The 16,304-nt window shown below is 41.2% G+C and overlaps 2 protein-coding genes across 3 annotated transcripts in view; both read right to left on the bottom strand.

The window, feature by feature from the left end:
• vps13b (vacuolar protein sorting 13 homolog B) overlaps positions 1–1,349 on the bottom strand; it is a 265,484-nt gene extending 264,135 nt beyond the window's left edge. The window contains exons 1-2 of the mRNA XM_079561422.1: positions 1,227–1,349; positions 580–738 (exon numbers count right to left, since the gene is read on the bottom strand). Coding sequence (XP_079417548.1) covers positions 580–726 — 147 coding nt within the window. The 5' untranslated portion in view covers positions 727–738; positions 1,227–1,349. The remainder of the gene's footprint in view (positions 1–579; positions 739–1,226) is intronic.
• A 2,974-nt stretch (positions 1,350–4,323) lies between these two features.
• Positions 4,324–10,845, bottom strand: osr2 (odd-skipped related transciption factor 2). Of its 2 annotated transcripts, none has more exons than XM_079560732.1 (4): positions 10,756–10,845; positions 5,247–5,926; positions 4,910–5,009; positions 4,324–4,587 (listed from the first exon to the last, which is right to left on the bottom strand). In XM_079560732.1, the coding sequence occupies exons 1-4, from the start codon at positions 10,834–10,836 to the stop codon at positions 4,513–4,515; spliced, it is 936 nt and encodes a 311-aa protein (XP_079416858.1). In that variant the 5' UTR covers positions 10,837–10,845; the 3' UTR covers positions 4,324–4,512. The 2 variants fall into 2 exon arrangements, with proteins under 2 accessions (XP_079416858.1, XP_079416857.1); XM_079560731.1 differs by lacking the exon at positions 10,756–10,845 and adding an exon at positions 7,312–7,563 and having other exon boundaries at positions 4,324–4,669.
• Between the last annotated feature and the right edge of the window lie 5,459 nt (positions 10,846–16,304).

Genomic DNA, 16,304 nt, shown 5'->3' with positions numbered 1-16,304 from the left:
ACAAGCAGAGGAATATGAATTTTAATATGTACATTTGGTGGCGCAGATTTTATATAACCGGAATGATGGTCATTTTGAATCGTGCCCTTGTCCAGTGGTTCCCAAACTTTGATGTCTTGCGTACCCCTTAAGTCATCTATAAGGGAGAGTGGGGAGGGAGCGTTGGGCCACTCAGTGTTTTAAAGCTCAACTGAGAGGTCATGGTCAAAGAGTGTGATGTGACTAACTCTTCATAAAAGCTAGACGGCAACTTCCTGAAATCTGAGTAATCCAGAGCAAAAAGACTAAAACATGCACAACTTTTGTAAACTTTTGGTTGCCAAGTGAGAGTCAGCTTTCACACAGAAGAACTTAACTTTAATTTCTCATAATTTCCAGGATCTACATCTAAAGACTAATTAGGTACCTTGATCATTGACTGAATTCCATGTGTTTATTCTATCAATATAGGACTGTGTGCTTCTGCCACTACCAAATCGAGCACATTGTTCAACCTTGTAGGGCAATAAGTGTGGAAAAAATGATTGTATTTGAGAAAGACTTGAATCATGGTGAAGTTGGTATAACCTATGTGAGTACCTGTTCCAGGACATCCAGTTTGAGATCGAGTTTGCTGAGGACCACATCCCCGCCCCACAAGGAGAGCTGCAGGTCAGACGGCTTCAGGTTCTTGATATATTTGTTGACATAGCTCATCAGGAGCGGTGTAACATAAGACTCCAACATCCTGCCTCATATCTACAGACAGAAATATATTTTAAAAAAAACAATAGAAGCTGCGCGCAGAGACGGTGCAGATGTGGAAGGTTTGCAGCCACTCAATGCTTTTACGTGGCTTTAACATTACACCAGGATCATTTTAACTATTTGTATCAGCGGTATGAACATTATACAATCATTACAATAAACAACAACAACGATGCTTACTATTTAACGTTGGACATTGTGCTCTGTGACTACGAGACACACACACAGCGAAGAAGTTTGAGCTAATCCTATGCATAACACATAAAATGTAGCCACAGCAGCTTAGACACAAGGCATAAACTACGGTAACCTCGAAACAAAAGTCTTGTTTGTGGGGACTGGTGCTAGTCTGCTCGTCTCCTCCAACTCATTCTAACAAGAAAAGAGAAGCTAAGCTAACTGCTAAGGTATATAGAAGTGTCCTACGAGACGCTACATCATTTTGCCATGAGTATGATGGAAAGAAAAGGCATGATTACCTTAAAACAGCTTCTCCTATATGGCTATTTTACTAAAACAGAGTGTCTATTTCTCCATTTCATCCTGAAAAAGTCAGGCTAGCCACAACGTTGTGTAGCTCCTGTCAAACGTCATCAGTAAACATCCACACGCAGCTTCCGTACTTCCGCTTTGCGGCGTTCACGGCCATAGGAATTTTCCTGCTTCTCTTTTTTTCCACTATGTGCTGCAAAAAGTACAGTTTGCAGACAAGGAAAGACCGATCTGTTGAGATGTAATAGTGGCTGCGCAAATTTTCATTCGTATTAAGTACGTTACTGTCACTTATAATGTGAAGAGAAATCCTGCATCAAACTTTCAGGGGCATTCAGTTTGATGGCATAAAAAAAAAATGTTGGACACGCGTACACATATTCAATCATTTTGGGGGGATTCCTGGTAGCCTGGTGCTATAAGGGCTTTATTATGCAGAAATTAATACACATGATACAAATAATAATAATAATAATTACTCAAAACGCAACCAGAATCCGTGGTGCGTAAAAGTGTTTTTTACGCATGGCCTCCTTTCATATGGCGCAGGTTCACATTATTGGCTGGTGAAAATAAAGCCTAACCCAGTGGTTCTTAACCTTTTGTGCCGGTTGGCTACCCCTTAACATTCATTTAAAAATATAACGACCTCGAGGATCCTGCCAATACAAAGTGATCAACTAAACTCAAATTATCCAGTAGGCCTATGTTGCATCTATATATGCAATTTAAAAAAAAAAGAAGCCAAAATACTCTCAAAATGAGACCTTTTACGGAAAAAACACTTTCCTTTTAAAGTTATGGCCTAGCTGTAGAAATGTGTTTTCTTTATTTTTCTTTTCTTATCTAAATATAGCCTATATTCTTTTTTTTTTTTTGGTCATTCCAAGTAGCCTACCCAAATAACTGCTCCAGTTCCCCCGTTCCCCTGGTTGGGAAACACTGACCTAGACTAGCCTAAGCTTAAAAAAGAAACATTAATAGGTTTACAGTAAATTTAAATTTAATTTCTAAACAATCAATCAATCAAAGTTTATGTGGGCTATGTCGCACTTCACAACAACACCAAGGAAGACTATTAGTGCTCCACGCGACACGTGCGTCTATGGTCTATTTTGCAATATGATAATGATATTTTAAAGTGCATTGGTCAACGTTGGTTTTAGTAACATTCACTGTTCAGTTATGATATGGTATAATAAGCCAGCCATTAGTGAAGGTTTAGGCACTCCAGGGCCAAGTGTTCCTAAAGTGCGACCCGGGTCAAATGCGACCCTCGGACCAATTTTTGGTGGACCTCGGGTTACTTGTTGAATTGGCACACATTGACAGAAATGGTTGCCGACTTTTTAATGCAAGCTTCATAATTCTGCACGATTAAAAAAGTAACATTTTATTGTGTGAAAGAGCTTGCATTATGGTGCCATGCCTAAATAAAGGTGCGAGCACGGGTCAAATCTCAGTTGAAATTTTCATTGCGTTGACCACCGAGCCCGACCGCTTCAGCATGTGGTTCATGATGGAAAAAAGCTTGGACACCCCTTCTTTAGGCTTATGTCCCGTTACTTTACAATAGACGCACGCAATCACTGTTTGAACATTATTATAATTCCTAATTAAATGTGTCCAATTGCTGTTGTTTACTTATAAAATCCACGTCCTGTTGGAGAAGGACCTGAAGACCATAAAGTGCAGCCGTGGCCCGCTGCCCACCGCCTGTTCCTCTGCGTCTTCTATATCTGTTTGATAAGACAAAACATGGTCCACTGCCGCACGCCACGCTTTTTCCTGATCACTCCGACTTGTGACGCTTGGGTGATGGTAATGTGATTGTTGAGAGTCTCGATAACACTGCTATTATAGGCAACATAAATCACAATTGAAAATGAAACATAAACAGCAAATTAGTTTTGTCATGTTTTCCCCAGATCAATGCTATAGTCTGTTTGTTCGTTGTGTTTTATTTGTTTTAATCCTTTTGGGGCTATTTAAAGAAAAGAAAAAATAATAATAATAACTGCAGTGTAGGCCCATTGTATTGTGTCGGGCAGGCAATTTAGTCTGCGCGTTTTTAAACTTGCTGGTTTTAAGGCTATTCGTGTTACTTTTATAAAGACAGGTCAGCCGTATTATTAGGCTTTTTTCTCCATCTCTTTCTCTTTTTGGAGCTTGATTTAGCCCTATGTCTACGATCTCACTAAAGGACTACAGCTCCGATGAGCGACCATTGGCTAAGTTTTATTGCCAACTATTTCTCCAAGTGAAGTTCATTAAACCCTGCACTGCACTTTTCCCCTTGCGGTTAACAGCAGGTGGAGGCATGTGGTGAAGTGACAGAAGTAAAGCATGAAAGAGGCCTGGAGGCCGAAGGACAGTGAGGTAAATGTATAATTTGAAATTAGTTTATAGTTTAAAGCTTTTAATTGGCGCCAATTAAAGTCAGAAAAAATACAGCGATATAAATCGCATTCTTCCTGACAGGAATTTGGGCTGTGTCGAGCAAAGCGCACAACACCGTCAAGCGCAACAGTTATTAATATTATAGGCCTATATACCATCCTCATTAAAGCAGGCCTATTTAATTCGAAGCGTTTCTTTGCAATTATCTTTACTAAGCGAAAAGCTTTCACTGGTTTGATCTGAGGTTATGCAAATACAAATTATATATAAAAAAAAATGTTATGCCAATGACTGCGAATACTTTAACAACTCCAAGAAAACAACATATATTTCAAACAAAAAAGTCAGCAAGCGGCCTTTTAAACTTGCTTCTTTTGTGACTCAACGACGCTCATAAAACACATATATTTTATGTCTTCGTTTGCTGACTTCTTGAGCTAAATGCGAAGTTAAAATGGGCTGCGAATGCTTAAGTTCAGTATAACCGTATTGGCGAATTAAGAGTTATTGGCTGTAATATTAATAATATCAAACTTGACAAGTAAATTCATATAAACAACCTTAAACCTTGACATTGTACAAAATCAAGCATGCGCCACTCGAATTTATATGACCTTTTTTATTTCTGAAATACAATTTAACATAGTTTAAGCTTTATCATTTTAAAGACATAGAGACATAAAAAACATATGTACATATATTTACAGGTGTAAAAGGCTCCATTGTTCAACCATATCTCTCTGCAGAAATAGAGCAGTCCGGGCATGGTCAATGTCTTTGACCAAAATGCAAAGTTGTCCTCTTTACGCATTTGTCCTTTGTACGTTTATAAGTCTATCCATGGATACTAGTAGTCCTGGTATGGGCTGTGCGTCAAACTGTGCCGTCGCAAGTCACAGTTGCGCCGAAACACCTTTCTGCAGCGGCCACAGCAGTAGGGCTTGATGTCTGTATGGGTGAGAAGGTGAGTTTTCAGGTTACTTCTTTGATTAAAGGTTCTTCCGCATGTGGGGCATTTGTGGGGAGACTCCTGTTTAGATTTAAAGCAAATGATTATTCCTTTAATTTTATGAAATTGATATATCTTTCAGTTACTCAAATGAAACTAACTTCTATTTGTTAACCGTTTTCACAATATGGTGGCTAAGCAGTACTCCGTCCGTATTGATTGGTTGCTAATTGCCTCCCCATGCATGCACCAGTCTTTGCGTAATTGTTACGTTCTCAACATTGGTCAGGTTGACTTAATATTTTGTGTCGTTGAGCTTACCTGCATGTGTAAGGTTTTATGAACGGCTAGAGTCCGAGACTGACAGAATCCCTTCCCACATTCTTGACATTTGAATGGCTTTTCCTTGGAGTGGATGTATCTGTAAAACAGAAGCAACACTTCATTAAAGCCTGCCCCTGCATGCATTTACAAAAGCGGCTGTCAGATATACTAGCTCTGTGTACAAGTAGAGCAAGTGCCTCTAAAAGCGCTTTAGCGCCCTCATGGAGTGAAGTCTGGAAACATGCAATCCTGATAATGTGGAAGGAAAAAGTATTTCACAAAGCACTGCGTCTGTGACCATGATGCGTAAAGGTGATGACAAACGGTGTCTTACCTGTGATCCCTAAGGTGGTCCTGCCTCCGGAAGGCCTTGTGGCATATGTCACAGGTGTATGGCCGCTCGTCTGTGTGGGTCCGCTCGTGGATGAGCAGGTTGTACGACTTAGTGAAATGCCTCCCACAGAACTTGCAAATAAATTCCTTTTTAGTCTTGGACGGGAGCCTGCCCCGCGTGGGCTTTCTATCCGGGGACAGCTTGGTCAGCTCAGAGATCGTGCCTCCCAACCCTGAGGTCAATTTGGACAGATTGACAGCTTTTGGGGGATCTTCCTGCGTCGCTGCCAGTGCCAGATTGGCGAAGTCAAACCTCGGCCTGTCTTTGTGTAATGACTGCACGCCGTGTGCACCCAGGCCTTGTTTGGGATGAAAGAGTTGAGCTGCGGCTGTGAAGGGTAGCGCGGGGAAAGGAAGACGGGGGTCCATTAGCCCTTGTGCTGCTGCCATCTCTGTGATGGTGGATCGTAGGCCCTGGATGTGTGGGTAGCCAAGAGTCCAGTGGTTCATATGCATGGTCTGCACCGCGCTCAGGCCGTACAGCCCCTGCAGCTGGTCCGCCGGGAACGCGTTGAACGCCTGCAGAACCGAGTAGTTGGTGAGCTGCAGCGCCGGGTGCAGCGGGATTGGTGCGTGCAGCGCCTTGCTCCCCATGTTGATACCAAACACTCCAACACCGTCCTGAAAAACAAAAAAAACATGACAATATAATTAGTGTTTGGTGATAATGCACTCTTGTTTCTATCAGACTTCATTCCGTATTTGTTCCGAATGGCCTGCTTCAGGGCACCTGCTATTCACTTCAGCATGCCATTTTCATAGATTTTCTCGTTGTGTTTTAATCGGCCTACGGGCTATTGTGACGGAAAGTATATATTAATATAATGCGTTATTATTAATTGAATGTATGTGACTTGACACAACAGGTGCAAGCGAACATTTTTATACGGTTGTAAAAATGTACAGCAGTTATTGAGCTTATTTTCTGTGTTAATTTTAAAAGCAACGCGTGAAAGAACAATTGCAGCAGTAGCCTAATAGAATAAATAACAGTTCAAAAGTTTATTTTTATGGCTAAGAAAAATAAAAACGTAGGCTATTTATCCTTCATTGTTGGATTTTACACAAGCCGATAAAGATTTTAGTTTTCATGGTTTCAGATGCATATTGTCACATGGGTTCACACCAACAACGAAGCCCGTTTTTTTATGTATCACGGTCGAAACGAAGGCTTCCCGAGTCATTAACGCATTAAAGCAAACTGATGCTGTGTTTTTTTTCCTCACCAGCGGACATGAAAAGCTCATCAACTGCACGTCCAACAAGCTCCCGCACTCAGCCCGCAGAAAGCGGGACTCATGGGGTTGGACGATGGATGCAACAGCACTTGTTCGACCGTCACATAGACCTAATATTATTTTAGGTTTTGTAAATTTAAGATCAAAATAATAATTGCATTTCAAAAATAAAGTAAAAAATCCCCGACATATCGATTGAATTCAAGACACCTCGCCACCTCAAAGGGCCAGAGCAGACATGGGCACCGGGACTTCTCTCCAAAACATCTAAAGGGCCATTTCTGTGTCGCTTAATATTTGTGCAGATTGTGCTGAGAGGGTTAATTTTGCACAGGTGCAACATAAATAACCACGCGAGCACTAGTTGTTCTTTGCCCATACGTCCAGCTTTGTTTGACCTGTTTCTCACTCAACAACCTTTGGACTTAATTTCCACTCTGACAGCAATCTAAGTGCCTCGTCTTCTAATACTTGAAGCCCTGTCACTTAGTATTTTTTGGCACGAGCTTTCCTATAAGTCGTGACACGTCTTGGCGCGCGCCACGGTCACCGCTTGTTCATGTTTCGTGCTGTGGACAGAGCTCAGTGATGTGAAAACATGGCTGAACTATGACCTCCAGCTGTGGATAATCGCGAGCCAATGTTCCTCTGTCAAAAACAATGTTTTATTTCTTGTCTATTTCGTTGGGACACCGCGTAAAGAAACATATTGATTTACTCCCAAAATATTCTATCATGAAATACATTTCTAGAAGCAATAAATCTTACCAAATAATTAGCTGGCAAATGTCCTTCAGTTTGTCTGTAATCCACAACAACTAAAGACGTGACAAGCTCCCAAAAAGCCTCGCTTTTCCAAATTCCAAGTCCATGAAACTTTCACGTTGGTGGCGCTGCAAGAGTGTCGACACTGCCCTCAGCAGAGATGCAACAAGTTTCTGAAAAGTTGTGCAAAGTAAAGACGCACGGCTGTAATGAGATAAAACAGCGGCAGCACAGGAGTCCCGTTTGGAGCTGGGACTGGAGTGTGCGATTGTGCGTACGCGTCGGAGTCTTCGGACTTTGTAGGGCTTCGGGGCTCTCCAGCGCTCAGCCCGCCCTCGACACGCCTTCCACCCTCCTCTGCTATTAACTCCAGTGTTCCTTCTGTTTATTTGTGTTTGGATAGCAACTAAGGCTCGAGACCATCGTGAAGAACCTGCCTCCTCTGACACCTCTCGTGCACCTTCTTTTGGAGACACTTTTGGAAATTTAAGAGAAAAGGTGGGATCAATATCCTCTCGTGTAAACGTGTAAACGAGCTCTTGGATACTTCTTCAAATACGTTTTAACCTTACATTTTATTTGAACATTGAGGGCACATGCACTAGTCACCACATTAAGTGGTTTTATTTCACTGCGGTTAGAGTCGAACAATTGTGGGGTTTGTGACAAAGGAGGCCCGTAGAACAACAGGAGAAAAGTATAGCCTACCGCCTGGCTTGGACATGCCCGAAATTAAAAGACCCATTTGTGTAGGTCTATGTGGATTTGATGTTTATAATTTAAAAAAAATAGGCAAGACTTTATCAACAAAGAAAATCAAGTTCATATTCTCTAGGCTTATTACAATTTGTCATACGAATAAATTATGTTGATTCGCACGGACGTGCATTGTTAAGCTTCAGCATTTGTTTCAGTATTTTATCGTTTTGTGTAGCGTTTTGTGCCATTCAGAATGTGTGTAGACTGGTACGGATATTGTTAGTGTTTTATTTTCATGTAACATTGTACTGCAGACAACACTAATTGATGAATTTGGTATTAATAACATCGCAATGAATTAAATAAATTATTATAGAGCTCAATCTCTTATTGTATTGTCCTATGCGACAGAAAGGCGACTTAGACGGACCACAGCGCAGCAGGGCGCGCAGAGGTTTGGCACAGTGCAGCTCCTCCACTCGGCTCAGAGCTGAGCTCTGGCAGAATGAAAGTGCGCAGCGTCGCCTATTGGCAAATCACTACAACAACAGGCTGCGTGCTTTATTCAGACATGTCTACGACTTCCCCATCATTCAATAAATTACTCTCAGCGTGTGTTTCTTCTAGACTAAATGATGAGTCGATTTAAAATTATATGGTAATAACAATCATCCTATATTGTCAAAAAGTTAAGTTAAGCAGATTTGGAGGCCTAGTGAAGGCTTCATTTTACCCTTAATTGACCTTGATTTATTGTTTTAATTTAATTTAATTTTTTATGCGTTTGGTTTGGTTTTATACTTCAGGAAAAAAGTCTTACATTTTCTCGACGCAGGAGTTGATGAAGCCTAAATTTCGTTTTCTGTGACAGTTGCAGTTTTTTTTTTTTTTTTTTTGTGCGCAACATGCTTGTGGTTTTCATTGGGTTTCATATCACCGCGCCGCTATTCTCACTGTCAAACACAGCACAATTGGGGGAGATTAGATGGCACTCTATGCCGAACATTCTTGCATTACACTTGGTGGTGGCCTTTATCCAACACGTCATTGGGTATAGTTGTGGTCTTGTCTGTTTCTCTAGTGCGAATGACTGAAGACCCCAAGAATTGCTTGTAGTCTAGACTATAGGCTGCAATATAGCAATTTATTTATTGATATAATAGGGTTTTTTTTCTCCTTAATTGCTCAAGAGAAGCTAAATGTTTAGAGATTATATCTTTACATTTTAAACAATACTAACATTTTCACTTAAGTGTAAAAATAACAGTCTGCTCACCCCCCGAATTAGGCAATTTCTGTGGTTCATTGATTCATTGTGAAATCCCTACAGTTCAAAACATTTCCAAATATTGATGCTTTTACAGTTGACTAATTTCCAGACAGTGAGATTGGCAAGACATTGTTTAGTGATATGAAGCGTAGAGCAAACACTTACAGAGGCTCAAGAATCTTTGTTTAAGAGTAATAATTTTACAATAAATATTGTTATTGTTTAATTGGCTAAAAAAATAAAATTATGCTTATAAACCTTAGAATATTGAACACTTTAGACTCCTGTTTTATATGTTGTATAATAATGGTCAAACTCACACAACATTTGCAACACTGAAATCTTCAGCAATCGCTTTGTCTTGTATGAAAATAATCAATCCATTTTGAAACATATAATAGAATCATGCATGCCCATTTTGGGCCATGACTGGAAGGTCTGGCCCCTGGTCTTAGGAAGAAAATTGACCTGCCATCAAGCAAACTTGCCTAACTCTGCTAAACATTAGTGTATAATCTTTATTATTCATAGCTTAGAGAATAGAATCTCCTCTTCAGATTCCAACTTGTAAGAAATATGAAGTCTTTAACATCTCTTACAAACTCCCTTTTTGCCATTTTGTTACAGTGTCAACAAAGTTGAGTGGAGTTAATGTTTTGCTCTTTGACCCTTAACTGAGTCCTACAGCCGCCATTGCTCTCTCATAATCTGACTCCCACAGACTGCGCTGAGAGAGCAGCAGCTGGCTCTGTAATGGCCGACACTGTTGTTCCATAGACTCAGTAACAAGACGATCTGCTGGTGCAGAAGGAGGTCATGGTTTACCAGAACTGGCAAAATTTAAGTGACTTTTGTAGTGGCCTGTTTGAATAATGTTGTTACCAATAATTGTAAAGTATAAAATGGAAATACTGAACATTTAAACTGTCTGAGATGCTGATGTTCTGTTAAGAGTGAGAACATTACATCATTAATTTATATTAAACTACTAAATGATAAAGAAAGGGATACAATTTGCCAAAAGACATTTATTCTTTGTCTCCTGTATATCTATAAAATTCCACCATGACCAAAACCCAGCACATAAACGTTTGATACAAGTTATATTTTATCATCTTAAGTTACATAGTCTTTACAAATTAAAAACAAGCTTCTTGAACAGGAAAATGCCTCATGCTGGAGTTGATCACTTTCAAAGTTCATCTCATGAAGCAAATGTTGAAAGCAAATGAAATGAATCTTATAAAGTCTGCTTTAAATATATCATTTTAGTTCTTTTGGGACAGTATCCCATGAAACAATACATGAATGAGTAAAATGTTTATAAAACAATGTGGAATAAAGAGGCTTCGATGTACAGCAACAGGAATCAATTCTATTAACATTAACATAATGTAGGTGTTCATTTGGCTTTTCCATGACAAAACTTTCCCTTTCATAAACCCTTTCCTGCAGTTGTTTATGTTCTTATGACTTACCTGTGAAGGGTCCTTGTCCGACAGAGGAGACCTGGTTCGGGACCTGTTGGGTTCGGATCTCGTCGGGGTGTTGCTGTACATGATAGAGGCAGACAGGATGTAGGTCCATGAACTGAGCAGGAGGAGTTAGACCTGAGTTACCTGTGTCTGTGGTTTGGGGGGCCCACATCCCCCTCCCACACTCCCCACAGCAGCTCATCCTGTCCCGGAGCACTTTCACTCAGCGACCCCCAAGTCACATTTTCCTCCACATCACACTGTTTTACATGAAACACGGTGCTTCAAACAACACGGGGTTAAACCTCTCATATTGCAGGCTGCTGTAACGTGGAACCAGACTCAGCCGGAAGTGAATACAGAGAATTTCATTTCATTTTATGATACTCATTATTTGAGTAGAATATGACATTTCTGTTAAAGACTGATACAGAGACAGGAAAACACAAATAACATTCACTACAGTGTATTTTGGCTCAATCTGGGATAGGTTTTGATACCACAGAAACGCTTTAACAGTATTTTTCGAGTGATGTCTCAGAATTATCTGGGATTTCAATCCGTCCGCCTTTGTACCCACGAGTGTATCGATTTTATTCAAAGGTGGGAGTTCCTAGTTTTATGTGGTTGGATGATGTACTGAGATGACAACACCGCCACGAGGCATTTGTCAAAATTTCTGTCTCCATTCACGATGACGTCAATGATGACATCTTTGAGGTTTTACATGAGTGGCATGAAGGCACATGCATGAACAACATTGTGTTTGTGTGAAATTAAGTGCACTGTGTTGATAAGCAGGCATTTTAAATCTATCTGGGTAATTTTGACATGCTCTATAAAGGCCTTTACATTCAGAGCTATGTCCTTCAGCCTCCTTCCTCCTCACACTCTCTTGTAAAGGCTGCCCCCTATTGGCCAACACGTAAACTACAATCTCCTTCTCATGTTCGAGTTTATCAGAATAAGCTGTGTCAGTCCTTGATGAGCACATTCCTCACCGTTTAAGACTTTGGCTCACGCACGTGGCTCTTGGCTCAGGGAAAAACAAGACATTTGTGGCTGTGTCCAGGAAATCAGATCTGAGAGATACAAGAAAGTACAGTTACATTTGTGCTCTGAACTTATTACCGTCATCAGTGCTGCCTCCATTGGACAAGCATAGATGTCAAATCAGATTGCAAAGCGGCCCCTACAAAGTTGTTCCAAGAGGGCAAATAAGCAGAAAATGATCAATATTTGTTCGAGTCGAAGTAGTTCTATAAATGAGAAGTTGCTGTTTCTCATAAATTGCTCTATAACATGAATAATGTGTTTACTTTCATTGAATCGTCATTGAATGGAAATATATATAATCAGAAACTAGAGACAAATTTAGACATTCTTGGACCGTACCTTTCTATAACCTTGTACACAATATGCTTTTTTAAATTCCTTGACATCACAACAGCTGTCACCTTATGCTGCATATGTGACTTTTCCAATGTTTTGCACCAGATCCTGACACAATAAAAAATGCCTTGCACTCGATAGAGCGCTTTTCAAGATCCCCCAAGTCACTCACACAAACATCTCTTACTCTATCCCCCAGACGTGTTGTATCTGGATAACGGAACGCTTTTGCTGAGATATACCTATATATTTCAAAGATCGAACATTATTTCTATTTTTCCACTTTTCTGCCTGCCTGGCTGCCTGGTGTCTAAGTTCATGTGCAAGTGTGACCAGATCTGCGCGGGGCACACATTCCTCTGCTCTCTCATGATCTCTTCTCCATCTGCCCTCCATTGCCACTCTCTTCACTGGTCTCCTGCCATGTGTTTAACAGCAGCCGCCCGGCACCTTTGCGTGACCCAACACCATTCACTTTCACCAGAGAGCCGCGGAGGAGAAGGAAGAAAAACCCGCCATGATATCGTGCTCTTTCAAACCAATAAAACCCACCAGTCACTGCAGCTGAGGCCAAGCTCCAAATCCCATTAGTCAGCAGATAGCTTCCCCCCCGTTGTCTGTACGGGCCAGACGCTTCTGTAACGCTCCCTGCCATTAACATGACAGCCTCACTTATGTGTTGTCTGCTGTGACGGCGTGCAGAGGGGAGAGCCATGATGAGAAGCAGCAACAAGTGGGGCCTGGGTAGACTCATAAAGCAAGCACAGTGTCATCATTCAGACACAAGATAGGAAGAGAAATGAACAGAAGCTAGTGTCTGCTGTACGATTTTAAATATCATATAGGTTCATTCAGGAAGCGTTGTTTCTTTTTTTCATCAGTGTGATACTGAAATCAACAACAAGCCACTCGATTGCTGTCGATGAGTTGAAAAACAGGTCAATCATTTTAAAATACTAAAGGAAAAAAGTCAGTAGGAGATTGGCAGCCTCGGTTCCACTTCCTCCTTGGTTACAGGCAGAGAGGGCCTTATCAAACTGTCTCATGCTTGTCCTCCTCCATTCCTTGGTCAGTGTGGTTTCACATTGTTCACTGCAGGTCATCACAAAGGTATTTTCTCAGCGTGTTCTGTGGCTCGGCTGTGCCAGCAGTGACCTTTTTGTTGCTGAAGTGGGATTTCATCTGGACCGAGCTGCAGATCTGGTGTGGGGACTGGTGTGAGGACTGGAGGCTTTTTAAAAGGTGTGTGTGACCCCTCATGCCCTCAGTGTTGCATCAGGACTGGGCTAAGCATTACTCCCACTACTACTGGAGAAATTCAGGAAATGTTTATCACTCCACATAAGACAAAAGACTTTTTAGAGCACAATACAGAAACTTTAAAGAATCAATGCACTTTAAAATCATGCCACAACTTGACCATTTGTGTTACAACAGAGACAGAGGGGTAAAGGGGTAATGGGAATTCCTTTAGCACTTTAGAGGCTTTTGCTTACTCATGGCCAAATCTGGAGCAGCAACCTTGTCATTTCGTTCTAAGCATCAGCTATATTAGCCCTTTATAGAGCAATATAGGATATTTTCCGCACACTTTACATATGGCCTCCCTGCTGCACATCAGTATAAGGTAAAGAAGTGTGTGGTCCTCACTCAGCCAATCAGAAGAGATCACCCTACATCACAGATCCCACCTCTGTGGTATTTGACCAATAAGCAGAGACTGGTCGCGCTCTCAACTTCCTGTTTTCTCTGAAGTCTGAAAGTCTGGCTAAATTTGTGGTACATTTCTTTACATAACTTGAAAACTAACCATTATTATTCATACTTACAGTATTTTCTAGACAAAAGAACCAAAAGAACCTATGACTATGTTTTTATGTTGGCCTCCCCACTGCATGTAAAGCACGATCACATTACAAAAGTTCTTGCCTCTGACAGGTGTGATCATTCAAACATCAATATCACAAAACACAACATCTCCTAAAATCAGCACCCCCTGAGACTTGAAAGTACTTTTTGTTTATTTTATATATAAACCTTTGTTTTTTTTGTTTTTTTTACCACTTAAAGGGCAAGAAACCAAATATGGTAACTTCGGTCACATTGATTTTCTTCATGATAATTTTGAAAAATGTTTCAACAGAAATAAACCTGTGCTATGTCCCCCCAAAACACTTTGAAGTTTACAATTTTCAGGTTTAGGCTTTCTTCCAGGATCAGAAGTCATAGTTTATACTGTATATGCTTCAGTTTGATCAGAAAAAAAAAACAACAACTCAGGATCTTCAAGCTGAGGGGGCACATTTTATTGCAGAAGCTTTAAAAACAGACGCACCACATGCTACATAATGGCTTGATTGTACGTATACGTCCACTCCCTGCGGCTGGACAGCTCCTGTGCAGGTGATGGACAGTAAAAGTGTCAGAGCACCTGCTTCCAGGCCACGCTCCAGTGAGGTTAACAGGCTGATGAGAGACGTTAACATAGTCACTGCAGCACACTGGAGGGATAAATCACACGGGGCTACAGCGCGTCATCCAGACATACACTGACAGGAGGAGTGACGGGTTTACAGGGTCCAAGCACCCTACTGTCCTGTACCTGGGATAACATGAAGAAACGCAGACGGCCAGAACTGAGCGGTGGAAGAGGGGTGATTATGGGTTAAATGGTAGCTCATGTAGGAGACAAAAAGTTACGATACAAACAAAATAAACAATAAACAACCACATCAAATGTACTCACCACTGGCTGCAGTGTCGGAGTAGTCATGCCTCGGTGCAATTTGGACTGAGAACTCCTCTCTGATCTTGTTGAACGGGAAATTATTCACACAATGGGCCCGGTCAGTTTCCCACATCAACAGCAAACACAATAACTCTCATCCTGTGTGAGTTCATATAATTTCTCTATTCCCCTGAATCTTTCTCTGCCTTTGTGATGTGCCAGACGTTTGTGCATTACAAAGTGGGGCTGCAGGAAATGGCTGTCCACTTAAAAACATGAGCACTGATCTTGACACCGTTATACAGGGAGGACCTCAGGCTGGGGAGGGCCGTGGGGATAACTGCAAGGTTTGGACAAATGAAAATTACCCGCTAAAAGGGTGCAGTTTTTGGACGATTATCATTACCAAATACTGAAAGGCTGATTGTTTTTCCTCAGTAAAAATACCACCGGTGGCTCAGATCCAGCAGTGTTGCTCTTTGAACTGAAATAACATCAACATTTGAGCGGAGGCATGTGTTATTGATGGATCTGCACTGTGGCTGCTGTACTTAGAATTAATTGCCCGGATTCCTGTTGCATTCGGTATGCAGACCCTCACATTCTTGTGGACAAACAGAGAGAAATGCTCGGAGGCGCTACCACGCACTGAGTAAATGGTAATGCAAGCAGGTGCGGTCTGCAGGGAGGCCGCCGCTGTTCTCTCATCAGTCACTCGTAATCACTTCCTCTCCTGCGCTTGTAAATCACCGGCTTTAACCATGCATTTATAGGAGCCATGTTCACAGGTTGATGCCAGGAAAGACTTTCTGACTAGGTTGACGACTCAGTTATACAAAAAAGTTTTGTTCATCCTGAATACAGACTGGATAGGACAGTGGAGAGACATTCAGCAAATTGTCGGAGCAATTTGTGCATCAGCCTTAAAGCAGTATTAAGTAACTCATGCCCCGAGCGCCACTGCAGGTGTTGTAGCATTTCGTGTTTTTTTACTCATTAATTGTCTGTGAGAGTAAATACTACGCTGACAGAAAAGACAAATGGACAGAGGGATCTCAATCTTGGCTGTAAATACTGTTTAAGTGACGCTAGCCCGCAGTTGGCTTTGCCCGTTAGCCTGTTAGCCTCTTCTTCGTGATTCCATTAGTGTGTATTGATGACTCTGACCCAGTACAGGAAAGTTGCAAGTGTGGTTTTCTGGACAGAGACACCAGGGGAGATGAAAGACCCCCTAATCATCCCATCAACACTTGTATTACCCCCAGAGGGACTACGAAAAGGATTCATTAAGGTAAACAAGTTACTTAGTTCTTCTTTAAACAAGACAATCGTCAGCACTCATGTTTTACTCATACAGAAAGATGAGTAAATATTATAGTCAATTTGTTCTTACCCACCTCTGCATACAACCTTTCATTCACAGACAGGAAAT

Source organism: Gobius niger, assembly GCF_951799975.1.
Source record: "Gobius niger genome assembly, chromosome: 8".
Lineage (NCBI taxonomy): Eukaryota > Metazoa > Chordata > Actinopteri > Gobiiformes > Gobiidae > Gobius > Gobius niger.
The sequence above is the reverse complement of the archived record's forward strand: the minus strand, read 5'-3'. Positions and strand labels throughout refer to the sequence as shown.